The following is a 26,213-nucleotide window of genomic DNA, read 5'->3' as shown; positions in this document are numbered from 1 at the left end:
AGAATATTCAAATATTCCTTTATTTATTCCCCATCTTTCTCCTTATACAGCCAAATTTCGGCCCTCCAGGTGTTTTGGACTTCAACTTCCACAGTTCCTAACAGCCAGTAGGCTGGGTTGTTGGAGGTTTTCCCGGGCTATATGGCCATGTTCTAGAGGCATTTTCTCCTGACGTTTCGCCTGCATCTATGGCAAGCATCCTCAGAGGTAGTGAGGTCAACAGTAGGCTGTTGAATGGCCAGAATCACTGGGCTGCTGTGAGTCATCAGCAGGCCGAGCCCAAGAAGGCCTCTCATCGCCCTCCAACAGGCCAGGCTCACAAGGGCCTCATCATCACCCTCCACCAGGCTGGGCCCTGGAGGGCCTCATCATTGCCCTTCAGCAGGCCGGGCCCAAGAAGGCCTCTCATTGGCCTCCACCATGCTGGGCTTAGGAGGGTCTCGTCATCACCCTCCACCAGGCTGGGCCCTGGAGGACCTCGTCATCTCCCTTCAGCAGGCCGGGCCCAAGAAGGCCTCTCATTGGCCTCCACCAGGCTGGGCTCAGGAGGGCCTCGTCATCACCCTCCACCAGGCTGGGCCCTGGAGGGCCTTGTCATCTCCCTTCAGCAGGCCGGGCCCAAGAAGGCCTCTCATTGGCCTCCACCAGGCTGGGCTCAGGAGGGCCTCGTCATCACCCTCCACCAGGCTGGGCCCTGGAGGGCCTTGTCATCTCCCTTCAGCAGGCCGGGCCCAAGAAGGCCTCTCATTGGCCTCCACCAGGCTGGGCTCAGGAGGGCCTCGTCATCACCCTCCACCAGGCTGGGCCCTGGAGGGCCTCGTCATCTCCCTTCAGCAGGCCGGGCCCAAGAAGGCCTCTCATTGGCCTCCACCATGCTGGGCTTAGGAGGGTCTCATCATCACCCTCCACCAGGCTGGCCCCTGGAGGGCCTCGTCATCGCCCTTCAGCAGGCCGGGCCCAAGAAGGCCTCTCATTGGCCTCCACCATGCTGGATTTAGGAGGGCCTCCTCATCACCCTCCACCAAGCTGGGCCCTGGAGGACCTCATCATCTCCCTTCAGCATGCCGGGCCCAAGAAGGCCTCTCATCGCCCTCCACCAGGCCAGGCTCAGGTGGGCCTCATCATCGCCCTCCAACAGGCTGAGCCCTGGAGGGCCCCATCATCACCCTCCACCAGGCCAGGCTCAGGAGTGCCTCATCATCACCCTTCAGCGAGCCTGACCCAAGAAGACCTCTCATTGGCTTCCACCAGGCCAGGCTCAGGAAGGCCTCGTCATCGCCCTCCACCAGGCTGGGCCCTGGATGGCCTCATCATTGCCCTTCAGCACGCCGGGCCCAAGAAGGCCTCTCATCGCCCTCCATCAGGCCAGGCTCAGGAGGGCCTCATCACCGCCCTCCAACAGGCTGGGCCCTGGAGGGCCTCATCATCTCCCTTCAGCAGGCCGGGCCGAAGAAGGCCTAGTCATCGGCCTCCACCAGGCCGGGCTCAGGAGGGCCTTGTTATTGCCCTTCAGCAGGCCACAGCATCTCCAGTTGATTTGTTCTTTGTTCACTTTGGCACTGAATGTTTGTCACTCTGTTACTTTTGTTGTAAACTGCCCTGAGTCCCCTTGGGTTGTTGTTGTTGTTTTCTGGACTGTCTGGCCATGTTTCAGAAGCATTCTCTCCTGACATTTCTCCTGCATCTATGGCAGGCATCCTCAGAGGTTGTGATGTCTGTTGGAAACTAGGAAAATGGGGTTTATATATCTCTGGAATGTCCAGGGTGGGAGAAAGAGCTCTTGTCTGCTGGAGCTAGGTGTGAATGTTTCAATTGGCCACCTTGATTAGCATTTGATAGCCTAGCAGTTTTTTAATGTGGCTTGTTGGTGCCTGGGGGAATCTTTTGTTGAGGGGTGATTAGCTGTCCCTGATTATTTCCTCTCTGGAGTTCTCCTGTGTTTGAGTGTTGTTTTACTGTTATAATTTTAGATTTTTTAAAATACTGGTAACCAGAGTTTGTTCTTTTTCATGGTTTCCTCCTTTCTGTTTGCCCATACCTGGGTTAAGCCACCCTTTTATAAGAGATACGGAAACATACATAAAAATTCTGGTAATGAAATGTAGGGAAACTCAACAAATCTCATGAAAACCTTTTATTTATATTCAAATATATATATATTAATTTTTGCTTATTTCACATACTCAGATATTTCTCGTTATGTTTCTGTGACACACCTACAAAGTGCAGGTAAAACACTAATGTGTCACAATACACAGTTTGGAAAACTATGGTCTAAGTCATTGATAAAGGTCTTGAAGTAGTCACTCCACTAGTCACTTCAGGTTAAAAGTGAGCACCCTTTGTGTTGTAACTCAGCATGTGCCTCATGTATCTACTAGTGTTAGTAGGAGGAAACGAGGCTTGGAAGAGGAAGACGCTCAGCAGCAGCTGAAGCGCATTAGGGACATGTTCCTAGAATCTAGTGATGGGGAAGAGTTTCAGGGGTTTACTCATGAGGAGATGGAGATGGAGGATTACCGTGGTGTAAAGCGAGTAGCACACAGTTCAGATAGCGATGAGGAATCCATTTCCAAGCGTCTTAAAGAAATAGCAGATAGCTACGGGTCTGAAAGTGATGATGAAGAGCTTGACTGGACTAGGGTCCAGGAGGTTCAGGATGTGATTAATGCTCCAACCTCCAGTGATGAGTTCCAAGGGTTCACAGACCCATGGGTTTCGGATACTGCTTCTCAGGATGCAGCCCGGAGTGCAGACTGGCAACAATGGAGGGAACGCAGTTCACCTGTGGAACTGGATGCACCTGGAGGCGAATCTAGTGATTCTGATGGGATTTAAGGAGTAGCCTTGGGTCCATCATGTTGCAGAGTTCAAAGTGTTGTGTACCTGTGTATTCTGCTGTTAACTCTTGCCTTGAGTCCTTGCATCCAGAATCGTGTTTCCGTGACCGTGCTGACTACTTTGCCTGCCTTGGAACTGTGAGTCTTGTCTCCTGCCCCGACCTTGGACCGTCTTGACTATTCTGTAGTTCTGCCTGTCTCCTGCGTTGACTTCGGACCGTTCCTCATACTGCTTTTTGCTTTGTGATTTTTGAACTGCCTGTATTCCATTCTGACCACGAACTGTTTGTCTGTTTTTCTTCAGTTTCCTTTTTTCTGCCCAGACTGCCTGGGTTGCTGCCTTGTTTACATTCCTGCAAGCCGCAGGCTCTTTTGTTTACACACTCTGCTGATAAGAGTCATTTGACTTGTTAATTTGCCATTAAACACCTTTTGTTAACCCTTAAGCTGCTGTTTCCCTCGTTGGTCCGCCTGGGTCTTGACACTTTGGGCTTGGTCAGTCAACCAAATACAAATCCATTTAGTAGTAACATTGTCTAGTCCACATTTTATTAGCTTATTTTCAAGAATATCATGGGGACATGCCACATCCACAACACCCCCTTCATCCACAAAGTTTGCAAGTATTAAAAAAGATGTAAGGTTAGTATAATCTTCAGGATGGCAATCTCAGGATTTATATTGGAGAAGGAGCAGGCTCTCTGTTAAGGTTTTCAGGTTATTTATTATTTGCAGTCACAGAGATACAAATGCATTCCCTTTAGGGAGAAATATTTTGACGTCTAGGCGCACAGCTTTCATGACATTGCATTACTTGTAAGGAAACAGTACATTACAGTACAGTATATGGCAGGTAAGGTGTTAGACTTTCCCAAGAACCGTGTCTTTATATCCTCTGCATCGCCTCAGCAGTCATATTTATAATATTTTATTTATTTATTTACAGTATTTATATTCTGCCTATCTCACCCCAAGGGGGACTCAGGGCAGATCACAGAACACATATATGGCAAGCATTCAATGCCGATTACTAAATTAATAAACACATAAAGGACCATTACTAGTTGAAACAATATAACTTAGCCATTTATCCACTATAGAATGCAAACCGATCTGTTGAGGAACAGGCAGGAACATCTCTAAACAGGCTTTGGTGGAAGGAATACACAACTGTTGCTATAAAGCAACATTTGATACATGCATATAAACATCCATAAGAGACATATATTACAAACTGAAGTGAAACCATAACTAGTTGAGAGTAGAGATTCTCTTTTCCAGGATGGTCCGGGCAGTGATTATCAAACCTTCCTTCCTACAGTGACATATCGAAGTTGTTGCTAGGGAGATTCCGTTGCTTTCTTGGCATACTTTCTGCCAGGATACAGATGAAGAGAAACGATAGTATGCTGTCTTTGGCCAGGACTCGCCTGGTGTACCCTGTCCAATTCCGGCTATCATATTTAAGAAGACAAGATTAGGGTGCCCAAGGTAATACAAGTTCTGGAAATAAACCTCTGTGAGAAACAATTGAAGGGTTTGAATAAATTTGTCATGGAACAGGCTGAGAAGTGACCTGACAGTCATATATACATGGACCAAGGACTACTTGACCAGGCACCACTTTGACCAGGGACCACTTGACCAAGGACCACTTTAACCAAGAACGACTTGGCCAAGGACCACTTGACCTGGGACCACTTTGATCAGGGACCACTTGACCAAGGACCATTTTGACCAGAGACCACTTGACTAAGGACCATTTGACCTGGGACCACATTGACCAAGGACTACTTTGACCAAGGACCATTTTGACCAGGGACCACTTTGACCAGGGACCACATGACCAGGGACCATTTTGACCAAGGACCATTATGATCAGTGACCACTTTGACCAGGGATCACTTTGACCAGGGACCATGTGACCAAGGACCACTTTGATCTGGGACCACTCTCCAACATTAGTACCAAAAGGGTTTTTGGTCAACTTTAGATTTGGTTTGGTTATTTGGGGTGCTGATTCAGAATATTGCATTGGATAGACCCCATCAGCTGTAGTTCTGATACAGAACATATGCCATCCAGTAGTCACCATCTGCTCACCCACAAAAAAACATATTTAATCATCTAGAGCTGACGTGATCTATCCAAGGGGACGGGGCTGGTCAGTGACAGGAAAGAAATGGCAGGCAGCATGAAAGGTGTGGAAATAAAATAAAATAATATAAATAATATAAAATACATAAATAAAGGGGAAGGAGGCTTGCGCACCAGATTTTTGTCCTCATGGACCACTAGTGGTCCACGACCCACAGGCTAAGAACCACTGCTGTAATGAGTCTAAAACTCTGGCTTGAAAACAAAGCATTTCACACACTTCAGGAAGTTTTAAAACTGTTTCACCTCTGTGAACAATCTGCTGTTTCAAGTGAACACTATCAAAATATAGTCCACACTAATGGGATTTCTCTAGTTTTTCTCCTGTGTGGATTCTTTGGTGGCTCACACGGCTTGAATTTTGAGAGAAACATTTCCCACATTCCTGGCATTTGTATGGTTTCTCTCCTGTGTGAATTCTCTGGTGAATGACAAGGTGTGCGTTCTGAGCAAAACATTTCCCACATTCCTGGCATCGGTATGGTTTCTCTCCGGTGTGGACTCTCTGGTGGCTGACAAGGGTTGAATTTCGAGAAAAACACTTTCCACACACTTGGCATTTGTATGGCTGTTCTCCTCCATGGTTGTTCTGATGTTTCTCAAGTTCCGACCTGCAAACAAAGTATTTCCGGCACTCTTGGCATTTGTATGGTTTCACGCCCGCATGGAATTGCTCATGCTGCACAAGGTATGACCTGCGAGCAAAACTTTTTTCACATTCCTGGCATTGGTAGGGTTTCTCTCCTGTGTGCAGCCTCCGGTGGATGGCAAGGTATGAACTGTGAGCAAAACGTTTCCCGCACTCATGACACCTATATGGTTTCTCTCCTGTGTGGACTCTCTGGTGACTGACAAGGTTTGCATTTTTGGAGAAACCTTTCCCACATTCCTGGCACTGGTAGGGTTTCTCCCCTGTGTGGACTCTCTGGTGGGCCACAAGGATGGAACCAGTAGAAAAACATTTCCTGCACTCTTGGCATGTATATGGTTTCTCTCCTGTGTGGACTCTCTGATGAACCACAAAGTGTGAGCTGTGAGCAAAACTTTTCCCACATTCTTGGCATTTATATGGTTTCTCTCCTATGTGGTCTCTCTGGTGAATTGCAAGGCTTAAATTTCTAGAAAAACATTTGCCGCACTCCTGGCACTTGTATTGTTTCTCTCTCATGTGAACTTTCTGGTGGCTCACAAGATAGGCACTGTGCGCAAAACGTTTTCCACACTCCTGGCATTTAAAGGGTTTCTCTCCTGTGTGGGCTCTCTGGTGGATCACTAGGTGTCCCTTCCGAGCGAAACATTTCCCACACTCTTGGCATTTATGTGGTTTCTCTCCTGTGTGGATTCTATGATGGCGGGCAAGGTGTGCATTCTGAGCAAAACATTTCCCACAATCCTGGCATGTGTATGGTTTCTCCCCGGTGTGGACTCTTTGGTGGCTCACAAGGATGGAATTTCGAGAAAAACATTTCCCGCATACGTTGCAAGTGTACGGTTTCATTCCTTTATGCCTCTTTTGGTGCCTCACAAGTTCAGATTTGCAAACAAAGTGCTTTTTACATTCTTGGCATTTGTATGGTTTCTCTCCTGTATGCAATCTCCAGTGGATCGCAAGGTACGAACTGCGAACAAAGCATTTCCCACACTCCTGGCATTTGTGCGGTTTCTCTCCTGTGTGGACTCTTCGGTGGCTTGCAAGGCTCGAGTTTGTACAAAAACATTTCCCACACTCCTCGCACTTGTATGGCTTGTCTCCCGTGTGGATTCTTTGGTGGTCAAGAAGGTAAGACTTGTCAGACAAACATTTCCCACACTCCTTGCATTGGTATGGTTTCTCTCCTGTGTGGACCCTCTGATGGCTTGCAAGGTTTGAATAGGTAGAGAAACACTTTTCACAGTTCTGACATTTATACGGTTTCTCTCCTGTGTGGAGTCTCCGGTGATTCACCAGGATTGAATTGGTAGAGAAGCATTTCCCACACTCCAGGCATGGATATGGTTTCTCTCCTGTGTGGACTCTCTGGTGAATGACTAGAACAGAATTACAAGCAAAGTGTTTGCCGCATTCCTTGCACTTGTGCTTTTTCATTTGCTTGTGGGCTCCTTGATGGCTTGGATGCTGCAATTTGTAATGAAACCCTTTCCTTAAGACTTTACGTCCACTGTATTTTTTTCCATCGTGAAGACTCTTGTGCAGCAGAAGTGCCATACTTTGGGCAAAATTTTTCCCACAGACACTGCATTTGAAAGCCTTGTTTTTAGTAGAGCCTTCCATTTCTGTGTGGTGTTTCTGGTGTCCAGTGAGTTTCCATCTGTCCAAAAAGTGCCTCCCAGATGTGGTGCTCACATTGCTCTTCATCCAATTATCTGCTGGAAAGAACAAAAAACAATCATTCCTCAGTGTAAGTGGAAAGCCAGTCAAGGTGGTCCCAGTGGTGATCGGGACACTGGGTGCAGTGCCTAAAGACCTTGGCCTGCACTTAAAAACAATTGGTGTTGACAAAATTACCATCTGTCAGGTGCAAAAGGCCACCCTACTTGGATCTGCATGCATTATTTGTCGATACATCACACAGCCCTAGACACTTGGGAAGTGTCCAACATGTGATCCAATGTAAAAGCCAGCATAGTGATTTTGTTTACTGTGTACTAATCTTTTATTTATTTATTTAGAACTTTTGTATCCTGTTCTTCTCTACCTCAGTGGAGGGACTCAGAATGGCTAACAGCAACATTCAATGTTATACAATAAATAATGTCATAAAACAACATATGATAAATAAGTTCTAAAATACATATAAAAACAATTCATCACATTAAAAACAACATCCAACTCAGTCTAAATCTTGTGTTTCAAATAATAGTAATATTTTTAAAGCTAACCAGATTCGAATTAAGACTGAGGGAAGTTAAAATGATATAATAAAGATAATTTTTTCTTAAATGTGGGAAAAACACTTTTTTTTTTTACAAATTCATAATTAGGAACAGATTATGGCAGAACTATGAACCTTTAATATGAAAAATCAAGAGAAAGTCTTTTTTATCTAGGAGACGAATTGATTTGTTTTTTATTATTGTTATGCTCCTGCTTGATATGTCAATGCTTTTAAGTGTTTTAATGTTTTTATGATGTTGATGGCACTGAATTGTTGCCTTGTGAACCGCCACGAGTCGCCTGCAGGCTGAGAGGGGTGGTATACAAATGTAGTAAATAAATAATTGTTTTTAAAAAAATCCACGTTAAATCAACCATACTGCCAAAATACTATCTAAAGAACATTCCTGTAGAAATGCAAGATAATGAAAAAATAATTTTCTACTATTAGCCCTAATAATCCGTTGTCTCTAGAGTCGTTCAAGGCAGCCCACCCAGTGCTGATGACTTACTGCTCCCAGCATTTCTCTCTGCTAGCCAAGCTGAAAGAAGCACTAGCCAAATATATGAAAGCAGTTGGGAATTGGAGTGTAGTTCTCTCACTCATAGAATCATAGAATCATAGAATCACAGAGTTGGAAGAGACCTCATGGGCCATCCAGTCCAACCCCCTGCCAAGAAGCAGGAATATTGCATTCAAATCACCCCTGACAAATGGCCATCCAGCCTCTGCTTAAAAGCTTCCAAAGAAGGAGCCTCCACCACACTCCGGGGCAGAGAGTTCCACTGCTGAATGGCTCTCACAGTCAGGAAGTTCAAACATAAGGATCTCCCAGTGACTGGTATAACAAGGATTCTAATCCCAATCAGAAGAAGCACTATTGTCTTTATGGTGATCATTGCATTTTGAAACAGAAATTATAATCCCTGAAAGAGTCTTACCAAGAGAGGTGATAATCCGATGGGTCTCCTCCATGATATGTGTGTGCAAGGCCCTCTGATCAGGATCCAGAAGAGCCCACTCCTCCGGGGAGAAATGGACAGCCACGTCCTCAAAAGTGACCCAGCCCTGAAAGGAAAAGGAAATGATTCCTTCTCACAGCTCCAAGTAAAGTAAAGGTTCCCCTTGACATTAAGTCTAGACGTGTCCAACCCTGGGGTTTGGTGCTTATCTCCATTTCTAAGCCAAAGAACCAGCATTGTCCATAGACACCTCCAAGGTCATTTGGCCAGCATGACTGCATGGAGCGCCGTTATCTTCCCGCAGAAGCAGTACCTATTGATCTACTCACATTTGCATGTTTTGACCTTATTTCTTTCATATCAAAAGCATTGCATAAATCAGTATAAAACTGATAAAAATAGAAGAAGTGCAAGCGGCTAAATATCTTTTGACTAAAAACGGGCAACAGCAATGGCATTGTTTGTAGCCTCCAACATTTCTTCCTCTGTACATGAGGCGGGGCACAGTGGACAAGCATACAGATATGGAGTTGTCTGTTCTGCTCCATGGTCACACAAGGTGTGGGATTCTTTTAGGTAGTGCCATTTTGCCAAGTTGTCCTTAGATTTGCCCACTCCACTTCTGAGTGTGTTCAGGGACTTCCTAGTTGCCCATTCTTGGTTTGCCCCTGGAGGAAGACCCTCACGGGGGACCATCCAGGTGGCATTTCCTGGTTTAACTGTCCAGAAGGAGACCCTTGTTGTTGCTGTGGGGACGCCAAGAGGAGTGGTGGTTCTCATAAAGCTTTTCCTTGATTTGAGTCTACTGGGACTGCTATGTTGGCAGAAGCTGGGCCTAACAGTAGGAGCTCACTCCACTCCCCAGGGTGTGGGGTCAGCAAGTTCAGCAGCTCAGCCGTTTAACCCGCTGCTCAGCAGCTCAGCCATTTAACCCGCTGCACCATCAGGGGGCCCTCAGAGCTCATAAGAGGACAGTAAAGAAACAACATGCAAAAGGCTGCATTTGTTGGTCCATTAGCAGAGACACCAATTGCTCTGAATACCAATGGCTCCGGCAGAAGAACAAGAGTCGGCTATAGCCTTAAGCTTGGATTGCAGGGTTCCTAAAGGTATCTGGTTGGCCACTCTGGTTAGCCCTTCCACACAGCCCTATATTCCAGAATATCAAGGCAGAAAATCCCACATTATCTGCTTTGAACTGGAATATATGGTAATGTGGACTCAGATTACCCAGTTCAAAGCAGATATTGTGGGATTAAAGAGCTGGGCATGTGTACCCTGATGAAGAGAAAGCTGAGAGGAGACATGATAGCCAGGTATAAATATGTGAGAGGAAGTCACAAGGAGGAGGGAGCAAGCTTGTTTTCTGCTGCCCTGGAGACAAGGACGTAATGGAGCCATGGCTTCAAACTACAAGAGAGGAGATTCCATCTGAACATTAGGAAGAACTTCTGACTGTGAGAGCCGTTCAGCAGTGGAACTCTCTGTCCCGGAGTGTGGTGGAGGCTTCTTCTTTGGAAGCTTTTAAACAGAGGCTGGATGGTCATTTGTCAGGAGTGCTTTGAATGCAACTTTCCTGCTTCTTGGCAGCGGGGGTGGGGGTTGGACTGGATGGCCAATGACATCTCTTCCAGCTCTATGATTCTATGATTTCCTGCCTTGATATTCTGGAATATAGGGTTGTGTGGAAGGGCCCAAGGCCACAGGATGCTGGCCTCGATGGGCCTTTGACGAGAGACAGGGCCTTCTCAGAAGTGGCCCCTTCCTAGGGACATTAGATTGGTCTGCTCCCTCTTAACATTCCGGAAAAGAGTCAAAACCTGGCTGTTTGAGCAAGTGTTTGAAAATGCAATGTAAAAGACATAGGAACTTGGAACGACTGGACAGTGAGATGGATAATATTTTTAATTAGGAGACGCAAGTGGCTTATGTTTTTATTATTCTTGTTGTGGTTTTATATTATGTATTAATACTTTTAAATGTTTTATTATGTTTTTGGGCATCGAATCGTTGCCTCTGTAAACCGCCCTGAGTCATCTGAGGGCTTAGAAGGGCAATATACAAATATAGTAAATAAATAAATAAAATAAAATAAATAAGTATGGAGAAAGCTACCCATTTCCTTCTCTTGGGTAGTCAAGAAAAAAGAAGATACATTAAATAAGGACAATGTTAGATTGGTTGAATACACAGGGATTCAAACCCAGGCTTTTAGAAGTCCAGTGCTCCAGTTCTTTCTGTGAAGAGCGAGTTTTTGGCTAGTGTTCTCAGGGATGTGATCCAGGAACTAGATATCTCCACAATGCTTCGGTCTCTTCTCCCAGACCTGCCTCCTTACCTGTACAGGTTCCAATCCATCCCAAAGAGGAAGAGCTAAGGGAGGACTAGATGGTGGCCTCTTCACTCCAGTCACTGTAGAGAGAGAGCAAAGGAATGGGACGCTGACTTGTCTGAAATGAAATTCTCAATCCTATTAAAGACTTCCCCAAATAGCCACTTACCATACCTACTTATACATAAGTTGACCTCATGTAAAAGTTGAGGGAAGGCTTTAGGGGGCAAAATTATGGATTATGGAAAATCATTCTGCACCAGCACCACCTCAAGGACTAGCCACCCCTGACCACCACTGTTCTAATGTTCCTGCCCAAACATTTAAAAATGCAGCATGACTTCCCTGGATCTAAGCACTAGACTCAGAATCAAAGAGTTGGAAGAGACCTCATGGGCCATCCAGTCCAACCCCCTGCCAAGAAGCAGGACAATCACGTTCAAAGCACCCCCCCCCCCCCATCCAGCCTCTGCTTAAAAGCCTCCACGAAAGAAGCCTCCACCACACTCCGGAGCAGAGAGTTCCACTGCTAAACAGCTCTGACAGTTAGGAAGTTCTTCCTAATGTTCAGGTGCAATCTCCTTTCCTGTAGTTTGAAGCCATTGCTCCGCGTCCTAGTGTCTTTATACAGGTCAAAATCCCATTGGCTTTTTTTGCTGCTGCATCACATTCCCTGCTCATGTTCACCTTCCTCCCCACAAGGACTCCAAGATCTTTTTCACACGTCCTGCTGTCTGTTGTCGAGCCAGGCATTGTCCCCTGTTTTATGGCGTCGTAAATTAGTTAAATTAGCCTCCCTGTATAAGTGGTACCTAAATTTCCTACTTGACAGATGCAACTGTCTTTCGGGCTGCGAAGGTCGACAGCAAGCTAGACAAATGGTTGGAAGTTTATTCTGACTCAGGCTGCTTTGAACTCATGACCTTTCGGTTAGTAGTGATTTTTAATGCAGCTGACTCCCAACCAGCTGCACCACAACCCAGCCAAATAATAATAATAATAATAATAATAATAATAATAATAATAATAATACAGCACACTGGGTGCAGTGCCTCAAGATCTTGCTGGAGAGTTTTATGGCATCGTAAATTAGTTAAATTAGCCTCCCTGTATAAGATGTACCTAAATTTCCTACTTGATAGATGCAACTGTCTTTCGGGCTGCAAAGGTCGACAGCAAGCTAGACAAATGGTTGGAAGTTTATTCTGACCCGGGCTGGCTTTGAATTCATGACCTTTCAGTCAGTAGTGATTTTTAATGCAGTTGAGTCCCAACCAGCTGCGCCACAACCTGGCCTCATAATAATAATAATAATAATAATAATAATAATAATAATAATAATAATACACTGGGTGCAGTGCCTCAAGATCTTGCTGCGCCACAACCCGGTCTCACAATAATAATAGCAAAGGTGGTCCCAGTGGTGATCAGCACTCAAGACCTTGGACTGCACTTAAGAACAATCAGCGCTGACAAAATTAACACCTGTCAGCTGCAAAAGGCCACCCTACTCGGATCTGCATACATTATTTACCGATACATCACACAATCCTAGACACTTGCGAAGTGCCCGACGTGTGATCCATTACAACAGCCAGCAGAGTGATCTTGTTTGCTGTATACTAATCTTGTTATGTATCAAGTACTACTAATACTATTAATAGTATAATATTAATAGTACTTTAGTTGTAGACCTCCCTATCTCCCCGAAGGGACTCAGAGCATTCAACCCTTGTGCTGAATGGCAATGTTTTGCGATCTGCATGTGCACCTCTGCTTCTATGATCCTAAAGTGACAAAAATATTTAGTCTCTTCCAGCAGGAAATGTATGAAAGCATAAGAAACAAACACAAGTTAGTTTCTTGCAACTCCTTCAAGTCCAGAAAGGGTCCATTTTTACCCTGCGAAGCCGGAGCGCCATCTCCTTTCTGCTTGAGCTCCTTCCATTGGGGACTCTGCGTCTTGTCTCTTGGAGACTTCCATAATGCCGGGAGAACTTCCATGGGGAAAATTTTGGCCTGAAAGAGCAGGGAGAATTCCTGATTCAATATGGATTAGTGTTAGAAAATAATTGTAAGCCTTTTATTTATTTAAGCATTGTGAAGTTTGTCACTTTGGGGTACAAGGATCTCAAGATTAGTCATTGTTGCAGATCTCACAACCTCTGAGGCTTTAATGGCCAGAATCACTGGGTTGTTGTGTTTCCCCAGCTGTCTGGCCATGTTCCAGAAGCATTCTCTCCTATATAAATTCCACATTGAATTGGTCTACATGGCAGTGTGGACTCAGATAATCCAGTTCAAAGCAGACACCGGGATTGTGGCGCAGCTGGCTGAGTGTCAGCTGCATTAAGATCACTCTGACCAAAAGGTCATGAGTTCAAAACCAGCCCGGGTTGCATCTGTCAAGTAGGAAAATAAGGTACCACCTTGTGTGGGAGGCTAAATTAACTAATTTATGAGGCCATAAAGAAAAGACTCCGGGGAATGTGGAATGCAGAAGAACTTCATCGGTGTCGCTGGTGGAGGATGAAAGCAGCAGCTCCCCTGGCGGCCAGAAAAAAGTTAAATAGCCTCTGTGTATTGTCTGTATATGTTGTTTGTCAAACCGGCATTGAATGTTTGCCATATATGTGTATACTGTAATCCGCCCTGAGTCCCCTGCGGGGTGAGAAGGGCGGAATATAAAAACTGTAAATGAATAAATGAATAAATAAATAAATATTATGGATATTCTGGGTTATTTAGCTGTGTGGAAGAGCTTGAATCGGTTCCATGCAAAGCCAACAGGGAACTGGTTCACCAACCCTTTGGGATAAACAAAGTATATTATAAGTGGGCAGCATATTGCGGGCCCGAATGGCTCCTACTGCCAGGAATGATTTCCTAAGGCTTAGGTGGAATATCTTTCCCTGCAGCTTGGCCCCACTGCCATATAAAATCCAGATTATCTGGTTTGAACTGGATTATATGGCGGCATAGACCCAGATCCCTTCTACATTGCTATGCAATCCAGATTATCAAAGCAGACAATTCACATTATTATTACACAAGGCCCCTTCTACGCTTCCATGTAAAACCAGATTACCGTATATACTCGAGTATAAGGCGAGCCACTTAATTTTACCACAAAAAACTCAGAAAACTGATTGACTCGAGTATAAGCCGAGGGTGAGAAATGCAGCAGCTACTGGTACATTTCAAAATGAAAATAGATACCAATAAAATTACATTAATTGAGGCATCAGTAGGTTAAGTGTTTTTGAATATTTACATAATTTAAGATAAGACTGTCCAGTTCTGATTAAACCATTACTCTAATTTTCAGTGTAAATGTGCTTATGTATCCTTCTAATAATAAAGACAGTAAAATAATAAATGTAATAATAATAGAATTAAATAATAAATATAATAATAACAACAATAAATGGGGTAAAATAATAAATGTAATGATAGTCATTATAAAATAATAAATGTAATAATAATAATAATAATAATAAAGTAAAATGATGATGATTATAATAATAATAATAATAATAAATAGAGTAAAATAATAAATATAATAATAATAATAATAATGACAGAGTAAAATAATAAATAACCTTGACTCGAATATAAGCCAAGGGGATTTTTTCAGCCTAAAACAAGGGTTGAAAAACTAGACTTATACTCGAGTATATACAGTATCTGCTTTGAGATGGATTAGAATCATATAATAATTGAGTTGGAAGAGAACCACATGGCCATCTAGTCCAACCCTTTTCCATGCAGGAAAAGCACAATCGAAGCATCCCCGACAGATGGCCATGCAGCCTCTTTTTCCAAAGAACGAGCTTCCACCACACTCTGAGGCAGAGAGTTCCACAGGTGAACAGTTCCTACAGTCAGGAAGTTCTTCCTAATGTTCAGGTGGAATCTCCTTTCCTGTCATTTGAACCCATTGCCCTCATCTGGTGCGAACTTGATAAGGCAGTGGGATTATATGGCAGTTAATGACTCAAAACAGATAAATGTGGATTTTGTATGGCAGTGTACAAGGGGCAGAGTTCAACTCCAGAGAGATTCCCCCTAATGCATTTGGCCCTGAAGGATCTTCAGTGATATGGAGGAGAAGGCCTGGGAATAAGGAAGGAAGGACTCACCAGGAGGAGAGGAAGAAGGAGAAGGAGACAGGCTGCAAGGAGGAGGAGGAGAGAGAAGCCAAAGGGGAAAACTCCCCAATCTCAGCTGGGAAAGGAAGGGTTAAGGGGAGGGAGTTTGTTTCCTAGAGGGGCAAGGAGGTAGTAGAGGCCTTCTTCCTGCCCCTCTGGGAACCAAACTCTCTCCCCTCCACCCTTCCTTGCCCGGTTGAGCAGCAAGGCGAGGTACCAGAGGTGCCACATTGAACAGGGCCCGTGGGAAACAGCAACCCTTTTCTTTTAAAGGGAGGGAGGGAGGATAGAGTGTATAAGAGGAAGGAAGGAAGAAAGGTAGGTAAGAGGAAGGAACAAAGGAAGGATAAAGTGTATAAGAGAAAGGGAGGAAGAAGGATAGATAAAGCATAAGAGAAAGGGAGGTAGGGAGGGAGGAGAAAGTGTATAAGAGAAAGGAAAGAAGGTAGATAAAGGTAGATAAAGGATAGATAAAGTGTAAAGGGAGGAAGGATAGATAAAGCATAAGAGAAAGGGAGGAAGGAAAGAAGAAAGGCTAGATAAAGTCTATAAGAGGAAGGAAGGAAGGATAAAGTATAGCAGAAAGGTAGGAGGAAGGATAGTGAATAAGAGGGAGGAAGAAGGAAGGATAGATAAAGCATAAGAGAAAGGAAGGAAGGAAGGAAAGATATAGGAGAAAGGAAGGAAGGTGGGGGAAGGATAAAGTGTTTAAGGGGAAGGAAAGAAGGAAGGAAAGGATAGATAAGGTGTATAAGAGAAAGGGATAGAGGAAGGGGGAAAGAAAGTAGGAAGGAAAAAAGGCAGGATAGATAAAGTGTATAAGAGAAAAGGAGGAAGGAAAGATGGAAGGATAGATAAAGTATAAGAGAAAGGGATAGAGGAAAAGGAAGGAAGGATATCTAAAGTGTATAAGAGAAAGAGAAGAATAGATAAAGTGTAAGAGAGGGATAGAGGAAGGAAAACAGAAGGATAAGTAAAGTGTATAAGAAAGGGAGGGAGGAGCGAGGAAAGAAGGAAGGATAGATAAAGTGTATAAGAATGGAAGGAAGAAGGAAAGATAGATAAAATATAAGAGATAGAGATAGAGGAAGGAAAAAAGGATAGATAAAGTGTATAAGAAATTATAAGATAACAGTATAGAAGAAGAAAAGAAAGGACAGATAAAGTGTATAAGAGAAAGAGAGGAAGAAGGAAGGATAGATAAAGTATAAGAGAAAGGGATAGAGGAAGGAAAGAAGGAAGGATAGATAAAGTGTATAAGAGAAAGGGGGGGTGGGAGGAAGGATAAAGTATAGCAGAAAGGTAGGAGGAAGGATAAAGTGTATAAGAGGGAGGGAGGATAGATAAAGTGTATAAGAGAAAGGAAGAAGGAAGGATAGATAAAGCATATGAGAAAGGGAGGAAGGAAAGAAGGAAGGATAGATTAAGTGTATAAGAGAAAGGAAGAAGGAAGGATGGATAAAGTTTAAGAGAAAGGGGTAGAGGAAGGAAAGAAGGAAGGATAGATAAAGTGTGTAAGAGAAAGGGAGGAAGAGAGGATAAAGTATAGGAGGAAGGGAGGTAGGAGGAAGGATAAAGTGTATAAGGGGGAGGAAGAAGGAAGTATAGATAAAGTATATAAAAGAAAGTGAGGGAAGAAGGAAGGAGGAAGGAAGGATAGATAAAGTGTATAACAAAGAGAGGGAGGGAGGACCCTGAAAATAAAGAAGCCTTCAGGCTTCTTTGCTTAAAGTCTTCCACTCCAGCTCATTGTGGCTCTGCAGAACTTTGGAGCAAAGTCTGTTGAGAGTCTTTGCCTCTCAACAGGGAGCCGTAACTTTGATTTTATCTGTTGCCTCATTGGACACAGCATCAAAAATGGATGAGGTGGATTTAACTAGCACTGAAGCAGGAAGAGATCCTGATGGCATAAGAGCTGAGAGAAATAGGGAATTGTGGAAGAGAACTGTGCAAGATTTCCTTAGCAACATTGGCAGCTCAGACATACAACACCAGCGCTTCAGGCATTCCTCCTTCCGAGAGGGCGAGGGACCCAGAGAGGTTTGCAGCCGCCTCCACTCTCTCTGCCGCCAGTGGCTGAAGCCAGAGCAACACACCAAGGCGGAGATGCTGGACCTGGTGATCCTGGAGCAGTTCCTGAGCATCCTGCCCCCAGAGATGGGGAGCTGGGTCCGAGAGTGTGGGGCAGAGACCTCTTCCCAGGCGGTGGCCCTGGCGGAAGGCTTCCTCCTGAGTCGGGCAGAGGACAAGAAGCAGGAAGGACAGGTGAGAGCATTGCCTCTTGGTCTAAAAAGCCAAGACGGATGGATTGATGAAATATGTACCCTACCTTTCTTCCAGGATGGGACACTTTGTGTCGTCTCTGCCCACCCAGTTCAAAGTAGATAATGTGGATTGTCTGCTCTGATAATCTGGACTATATGGCAGTGTAGAGGGGGCCTACATTGGCAGCATGTGGTGTTCTCTCCATGGGTTCAGAAGAGGAATGTGCTCCCATCCACACCCAGATGTCTCCAATTCTGAGGGATATTGCAACAACTATTTTTTTGCCTTGTGATTCTTTTGTCTGAAAGTCTTGGACCTAGGAAGGCTACTTTTTTATCATTTTGGAATGCTTCTCTACATTGAGTTTCAAATTCTCACTACTGTTTTGTCATGAATAACTTTACAATAACTTTTAAAGCATAGGTTCTTTCAATTTCCAGTGTGAGAGGGTATATCAAATTACAGAACTTTTGCACAAAGAATGACATTGGACATACAGACATACTGATTCTATGCAACGACATGGATTTACGATTACATGGCTAAAAACCAAACAAAAGGGGGGCGCGGTTACATTTTCAATCACCATTCACACACATGTACATGCATTCATGCTCATGCATCCAAATATTACCATATCCTTTCTCCCTCCTTGGAAAAGCACCTGTTAGGCCAGACCTTGCTCCCCTGAAGCCTTCCAATGTATAGTTCCAAAACTTCCATAATGCTATAACTTCAAAACTCCAAAATGCCAAAACTTCTTTCCCTAAGCACAATGCCAAGGACCAGATCTCTGTTTTCCATACAGCAGAACCTGACTTCGTGTACAAAATCTAAGACTCCAAAAGCGCACTTCTTCCTCTTCCCTTGAGAAAGAAGCCCCAAAGTGACCAGACTGCTCCCTTGCAAATCTGCCACTCTCCAAATACAGTATCTCTCCCCTTCTCATGGAGCAGAGCATGGAGGGTGGAACAGGCTCCTGCGTTCTGACACAATTTGAGAATTATTCGATCGAGTCTTTTATAGAAATATTCTGTTGATGTAGTCCCAAAGTTGTAAATTAATAATAGACGTCTTCCATCCTGGCTCCATCTTGGTTTCCTGGACAGAATTTGACTCTTCTTCATTGGTGTTGATCTTATGTTGAAGAATGTTATCATTGTTACAGTTCTTATCAGAATTTATTTTTCAGTTCCTATTAGCAACTTTTAATTATAGTCCAGCAAGCAGGTTTAGCCATTGCAGGCCTTAATATTTTAGAATTGGTGTCTCCAAAATTATTATCTCCACTCATTCATTCTTCCATTCAACTCCATTCATTCCCATATATATATATATTAAATCCATATTTATAAAATCTGCAATGATATTTTTGTGATAGTTTCAGGCCAGAAAACGCTGTGTGGACATTCAGTCTTCATCAGACACAAGCCCCCATCTCCAGTGGAAAGAGATCAAGCAGGAAAGATATGATGCTGCGGCCTTGCAGGGTATGAAGAAGCCTTATCTGTTGTAACTACCTTCATGGTTTATCTGCTTTGAAGTGGATTATATGGCAGTGTAGACTCAGCCCCTTCTACACTGCCATCGAATCCAGATTATCAAAGCTGATAATCCATATTATCTGCTTTGAACTGGATTATCTGAGTCTACACTGCCATATAATCCACTTCAAAGCAGATAATCTGGATTTTATATGGCAGTGTAGAAGAGGCCTCAGACTGTCTCCATGTGACTTTGAGTTTTGTATGGGTTCCTGCATGTACATTATGAATGGATAGAACAATGGAGTATGCATTTTTTACAGCCCATGTTACTAGTAGAGGGGATGTAATTCAAGTCCTATACTTCTGTGATAAAGAGCCATTACTGAATGATTAACACAGCATTTCTCAACCTGGGGGTCAGGACCCCTGTGGGGCTGTGAGGGGGAGTATCAGAGGGGTTGCCAAAGACCATCAGAAAACGCAGTATTTTCTATTGGTCATGGGGGTTCTGTGTGAGAAGTGGCCCAATTCTATCATTCGTGGGGTTGAGAATGCTCTTTGTTTGTAGGTGAACTATACATCCCAGCACCTACAACTTCCAAATGTCAATGTCTATTTTCCTCAAACTCCACCAGTGTTCACATTTGGGCATATTGAGTATTTGTGCCAAGTTTGGTCCAGATCCATCACTGTTTGAGCCCACAGTTCTCTCTGGATGTAGGTGAACTACAACTCCAAAACTCAAGGTCAATACCTACCAAGCCCTTCCAGTATTTTCTGTTGGTCATGGGAGTTCTGTGTGCCAAGTTGGGTTCAATTCCATCGTTGGTGGAGTTCAGAATGCTCTTTGATTGTAGTTTAGCTATCCCAGCAACTACAACTCCCAAAGGACAAAATCAATCCCTCTCGCTACAACCCCACCAGTATTAAAACTTGCCTGTATCAGGTATTTGTAACAAATTTGGTCCAGTGACTGAAAATTCATCTTGCACATCAGATATTTACATTATAATTCATAATCGTAGCAAAATGACAGTTCTGAAGTAGCAATGAAAATAATGTTATGGTTGGGGGTCACCACAACATGAGGAACTGTATTAAGGGGTTGCGGCATTAGGAGGGTTGAGAAACACTGCTCTAGGCATTTTCTAGGATAAGTAGCGTAGTTATTCCTTAGTATGACTTCCCGTCTTCGATTGTCTTTTTGTCAATATACTGATATCTGGACTTTGCTTTCTGGGATACAAGATCACGTCATCACACTAGAGGAAAAAAAATCCCCTTAAAATCTGCTTTCTGTTTTCTGCAGACCTCTGGGATTTGTAGTTTAGTGAGGCTGTTAAAGACTCCTCCCTAAACTACAAATCCCAGAATCCTGCAGGAGGCAGAAACCAGGTTTTAAGGGGATTTTTTCTGTAATGTGAGGAGGCCTTGGTTTCTCTATATCTCACCATGTTAGACTCAAAACAATACCATGAAAGCAAAGAGAAAGAAGCTGCCCAAGGTCTCTGAATGAATGCTATGGGCCAGTGGGAGCTAGAATTGGAATGTCCCATGCTCTGATCCAGCTTCCTAAGCACTGGGCCAAAATGCCAAACAGATCTTACTGAATGCAAAATGTAGTGGGTTAAAGCGCAGTAGTGCAGTGGGTTAAAGCGCGGAGGTGCTGAACTTGCAAACCGAAGAGTTGCAGGTTCGAATCTGGGGAGCAGGGTGAGCTCCCACTGTTAGCCCCAGCTTCTGCCAACCTAGCAATTTGAAAATATGCAAATATGAGTAGATCAATAGGTGATCTACTCCAGTGAGAAGGTAACAGCGCTCCATGCATTCATGCCGGTCACATGACCTTGGAGGTGTCTATGGACAACGCTGGCTCTTCAGTTTAGAAATGGAGATGAGCACCAACCCACAGAGTCGGACACGACTGGACTTAAGGTCAGGGGAAAACCTTTACCTTTACCTTTTTCCCAGTTTCTTTTTGGGATGATAACTGAATCTCTGAGACAAGCCAATGTCATCAGTTCACATAAATAAATAAAAATAAACACACATACCTTGGTTCTCTCCCTCAGGGTCTGTGATGACACTACCACCAAATCTTCAGTCGTCTCTTCCTCTCTGTGATGAAGCCGAACCAACTGGGGTAAGGAGCAGGATTCCTGGGAGAAAAGGACTAATTATCCTCATTCCAGGCTCACATCCCTGGCTGCTCTGTATATTTTGTGTCATATCTGTATGTTAGTGAGACAATGTTCCATCATTATCGACTTGTACAATAATAATAATAATAATAATAATAATAATAATAATAATAATAATAATCTTTATTTATACCCCGCCACCATCTCCCCAAAGGGGACTCTGGGCAGCTTACGTGAGACCAATAATGCCTCTTCTACGCTATCCTATATCCCAGGATTTGATCCCAGGTTATCATCTTATTCCAGATTATATGGCAGTGTAGATTCCTATAATCCAGTTCGATTCTGTATGATTATTTGTATCTTGTTTCTCATTTTAATGTCAGTTTTTTATACAATAAGTTCGCTGTCATTATTATGTTTATTATATTGTGCTATAGTAACTGCTTTTTTGCATTTGATTGGGTATTGAATGTTTGCCTTTTTGTGTTGTAAACTGCCCTGAGTCACCTCGGGGAGAGAGGGCGGTCTATAAATAAAGTTTTATTATTATATTATTACTAGCTTGGGAACCCGGCAATGCCTGGGTTATTAGAAGAAAGCATTGTTTGTTTTGGGATGTTAGGTAATATCACTGAAGTTTGGTCCAGAGCCTTTGTTGGCTGGGTTCAGTGCTCTCTGGATCAGGGTGAACTACAATTCCCAGGGCAATTGCCTGCACAATTTTCTGTGTTGGGTCTATGTGCAAAGTTTGGTCCAGATATGACATCGGCTGGGTTCAGTTCTTTCTAGATATAAGTGAACTACAATTCCCAAAATCAGCGTCCCTTCCCCCGAACCCTTGTAGTATGTTCAGTTGCTCTCTGTGCTAAGTTCGGTCCTGGTCCATTATTGGTGGGGGTCACGGTTTCTCTGGATTTAGGTGAACTATAACTCTCAAAATCAAGATCCATTCTCACAAACCCTTGCAGTATGTTCAGTTGGTCATGGAGCTTCTCTGTGCCAAGTTTGATCCCAGTCCATTGTCGTGGAGGATAAAGGACATTGTAGTTCCACTCTCAATTTTTGGTAGCTGACCTCTGAATTAAAACCATTAGCACTGACTCTGGTGGGCCAGACCAAAGGTCCAAGTAGTCCCACATCCTGTGTCCCACAGTGGCCAAGCAGAGGCATCTAGGAGTACTTCAATTCCAGCATTAAAGGCATAGCTCTTTCTCATTGTTTTTCCCCAGCAACTGCTACTCAGACATGAGGCCTCTGCTAATGGACTTGTCAATCATCCAACGTGAAGCTTTCAACCCTAACTTGGTTCCTCGATGTCCTTTATTGAACTGTAAGCAGGAAATGTCTTCTTTGTCCTCCAGGGCCCAGTGAGCTTTGAGGATGTGGCTGTCCATTTCTCCCTGGAAGAGTGGGCTCTCCTGGATGTGGATCAGAGAGCCCTGCACACTCGGGTCATGGAGGAAACTTGTGAGATTGTGGCCTCTCTTGGTAAGACTCCCTCACCGATGATCGTGCTGGTTTTATAATGTAGCAGAACCTCTATCTGTGATGCTCCCGAGTGGGATCAGCATCCCAAATCATACCACTTATTGGGAACTACATTTTCTTCTCAATACTTCCTGGAGTATCCTTCTATCCCTAAGAATTGCTAAACATCTTATTTTGCTTGAGAGCATGTCCAATGAATAAGCAGGGACAAGCTGGACCCAACTGTAATAATAATAATAATAATAATAATAATAATAATAATAATAATAATACTTTATTTATATACTGCTCCATCTCCCCGAGGGTAACATCACAAAACATACAAAGTAAAAAACAACATAACCATGCTATAATTTCTGGGTCCTCTCCAACTTACATTTTCTTGGGTTACCGTCAGGCATGTAGCCGGGGGAGGGGGGGGCTCGGGGGGCTTCAGCCCCCCCCGAAATTCTCATGGTGGTTCACGAAAAGGCCTTACTGGTGCATTATTTAAACTGTTATGTTTATTCATATCATGATCTGATAATCATACTCAATATATCCCATATGCATTAGGGTAATGGGGTAATGATACAAAAGATTTGCTAGGCTAGACCCTCTTTCACTCAGACTCAGCCCCCCCCCCCCCCCGAAATTCAGTCCCCCCGAACCCCCCCTGAAAAAAATTCACACACCCCCGAAACGAAATCCTGGCTATGGGCCTGGTTATCGTTAAACCAACTTTGATTAGAACCTTCCAAACTCATCTAGAATAGTCTAGGGAAAGAATATCATCGATGTCGCCAGCAGCACACTCCTGCATGGGTGGCATGACAGTGTCCATCAGTTGTTGAAATCTAATGGGCGCCCCATGTAAGCCAAAGAGCATATAGATAACATGGTGAAACCATTGGGATGTAGCTGTCTGTGGACTATGGGCAATCTGCCAGTAAGCCTTAGTGAAGTCAAGTATTGAATAAACCGCAGTCTCTCTAACCCAGTGGTTCCCAACCAGTGGTCCTTGGACCACCAGTGCTCCACAAGGATGAAAATATGGTCTGCGTCCTCACCATTACTACACCGTTGCCTTGAAACTACATGGCAATGAGAACAACTAGGTTGTTGTAGATTTTTTCAGGCTATATGGCCATGTTCTAGAGGCATTCTCTTCTGATGTTTCGCCTGCATCTATGGCAAGCAGAGGTAGTGAGGTCTGTTGGAACTAGGAAATTTCAACAGAAAGGAGGAAACCATGAAAATGAACAAAATCTGGCTACCAGTATTAAAAAAACTCTAAAATGACAACAGCAAAACAACAGAGAGGAAATAATCTGGGACATCTAATCACTTCTCAACAAAAGATTACTCCAGGCACTAACAAGCCACACCAAACAACAGCCAGACCATCAAATGCTAATCAAGGTGGTCAGTTGAAACATTCACACCTAGCTCCAGCAGACAAGAGTCCTTTGTCCTACCCTGGTCATTCCACAGATATATAAACCCTTTTTCCTAGTTTCAACAGACCTCACTACCTCTGAGGATGCTTGCCATAGATGCAGGCGAAACGTCAGGAGAGAATGCCTCTAGAACATGGCCATATAGCCCGAAAAAACCTACAACAACCCAGTGATTCCAGCCATGAAAACCTTCGACAATACAGAGAGCAACTGGTCTTGTGAAAACCTCTTCTAGTGCCGAGGCAATGGGGATGTCGGAAGAGGAGAGGCTGACTACCCACGAAAGATGACTGCTACTACATCAGCTCTAGATTATTCAATATAGTTTTCTGTGGACGAGCAGATGGCGACTACTAGATGGCATATGTTCTGTATCAGAAACTAGAGCTGATGTGGTCTATCCAATTCAGTTTTCTGATTCAGCACCCCAAATAAACAAACCAAATCTAAAGTTGGCCAAAAACTGATTCATAACCCTTTTGGTACTAATGTTGAAGAGTGGTCCCTGGTTAAAGTGGTCCCTGTTCAAGTGGCCCCTGGTTAAAAAAAGGTTGGGAACCACTGCTGTAATAGCTCTTCTACACAAGGTAAAAGGGTAAACATTGAACTCTTAACACCTCATTAACTTAAGAGAAATTTATGTAAAAACGGTACACTTCCATCTGGCTTGGGCACGAACACTGGTTGATTCCTCAGGGACTTTCTGATTCCTCTACTGATAGCCTCAGCATTTCCTCAACCTCCCACTCTACTCTGGAGCCAAGGCTGTTTTGGATCCTAACTGCAGACCAGGATGTTGTTTGGGTATTATATTGTTTAGATATGTGGTTTTCCCTGGATATATTGAAAAAAGATCAATGTCATCTCGTTCAAGGTGCCATACTTGTCTTAGGTGCACAGCAGTTAGGTTCTTTTCCAAAGTTAGAAGTTTTATTCAGGAGTTAGGGTGAACACACCTAAGATCCTCCTCAGTCTATAGCTCCTTATACACTGCACTATATCCTAGGATCTGATCCTCTGGTGGGCTAAACCCTTGTGCGGGCAGGACCGAAGACCGACCCTCTGCCAGCTCCAGTTCCCCATGCAGGGACATGAGAAAAGCCTCCCACAAGGATGGTAAAACATCAGAACATTCCGCCATCCCCTGGGCAATGTCCTTGCAGATGGCCAATTTTCTCACACCAGAAGTGACTTGCAGTTTCTCAAGTCTCTCCTGACATGAAAAAAGTCTTATCTCAGATTATGTGGCAGTGGAGACTCATATAATCCAGTTTTAAGCAGATGTTCTTTTATTTGCTAACCTTGCTAACCCTCTCACAGAGGCTTTAAATGATGTTAACAGTTCTCATTTCCTTCTGAGGCCAGGAAGCAAGGAACAGCTGAGACAGTACTACTGATGAATACCTATTAGTTCCTGAAATCCCATGAAGCATAAAAAGACTGGAGCCTAAAGTATCAATGGGAAGAAGGACATGATGATGATGATTTGTTATTTTTTTATTAATATGCCACCTTTCTCCCCATGGGTGTCTGGATCTATAGCTTTCTGGCAAAGAAATTACCTCACAAACAAAGTTGGAAGACTTTAATGCAAAAGCCTGCATTAGGGAATGCAACAAAATTCCAACTGACAGTTTATTTCTCTCATGCCTCACCCTGGCCCCTCCCCTGCATTGCTCACATTTTCATGGCAACCCTCATCCAGATTTCAAATATACACAGGACAGTTCTAAGACATGGCCTAATTTCCTGGCTTCACACAAAACCAGGAAATAAGGTCATGATAGTGGGGCCTTAAGGCGGCCACTACTACATCTCATCATACTCCCTCTGCTTGTTTTGTTTTTAGGATAGTTTCTATTGAGCCCTTTCCCCATTTACTGAGGGTCCTTTCCATGTCCAGTGAGGGATGACTTTTATGTTCTTCCCATTTTTCCAGCAGAAAACCGTCGGAAACAAAATGTCTGCGTCAAGTGCAGGAAGTGTTTTGGACACAAACGGGACCTTACGAAACACCAGAAAGTCCACACAGAAGAAGAAAGTTATGCCAGGGTGAAAGCCTTCAAGTGTAA

The 26,213-nt window shown here is 43.8% G+C and overlaps 2 protein-coding genes across 2 annotated transcripts in view; one reads left to right on the top strand and one right to left on the bottom strand.

The window, feature by feature from the left end:
- Nucleotides 1-3,544: 3,544 nt before the first annotated feature.
- On the bottom strand, nucleotides 3,545-15,391 carry LOC132766036 (zinc finger protein 420-like). The gene is made up of 5 exons (XM_067465193.1): nucleotides 15,310-15,391; nucleotides 13,069-13,186; nucleotides 11,174-11,247; nucleotides 8,815-8,941; nucleotides 3,545-7,364 (listed from the first exon to the last, which is right to left on the bottom strand). Exons 2-5 carry the CDS (start codon nucleotides 13,169-13,171, stop codon nucleotides 5,296-5,298), a joined length of 2,373 nt encoding a protein of 790 aa, XP_067321294.1. The 5' UTR covers nucleotides 13,172-13,186; nucleotides 15,310-15,391; the 3' UTR covers nucleotides 3,545-5,295.
- Nucleotides 15,392-15,506: 115 nt separating this feature from the next.
- The window catches only part of LOC132765760 (zinc finger protein 665-like), a 255,289-nt gene continuing 244,582 nt past the window's right edge, over nucleotides 15,507-26,213 (top strand). The window contains exons 1-2 of the mRNA XM_067465165.1: nucleotides 15,507-17,583; nucleotides 18,965-19,073. Of these exons, the coding sequence (XP_067321266.1) occupies nucleotides 17,176-17,583; nucleotides 18,965-19,073 (517 nt within the window). The 5' untranslated portion in view covers nucleotides 15,507-17,175. The remainder of the gene's footprint in view (nucleotides 17,584-18,964; nucleotides 19,074-26,213) is intronic.

The sequence above is a fragment of the Anolis sagrei genome, chromosome 2, assembly GCF_037176765.1.
Source record: "Anolis sagrei isolate rAnoSag1 chromosome 2, rAnoSag1.mat, whole genome shotgun sequence".
Lineage (NCBI taxonomy): Eukaryota > Metazoa > Chordata > Lepidosauria > Squamata > Dactyloidae > Anolis > Anolis sagrei.
The sequence above is the reverse complement of the archived record's forward strand: the minus strand, read 5'-3'. Positions and strand labels throughout refer to the sequence as shown.

What these genes read in the sequence shown, in the direction of transcription:
- LOC132766036 (XM_067465193.1), bottom strand. Translation starts at nt 13,171, where the DNA reads ATGGAAGTTCTCCCGGCATTATGGAAGTCTCCAAGAGACAAGACGCAG. An exon ending in TGGCGCTCCGGCTTCGCAGG is followed by an intron (nt 11,248 to 13,068) that starts GTAAAAATGGAC and finishes CTCTCTCTACAG; the next exon opens with TGACTGGAGTGAAGAGGCCA. An exon ending in TCGGATTATCACCTCTCTTG is followed by an intron (nt 7,365 to 8,814) that starts GTAAGACTCTTT and finishes TGTTCTTTCCAG; the next exon opens with CAGATAATTGGATGAAGAGC.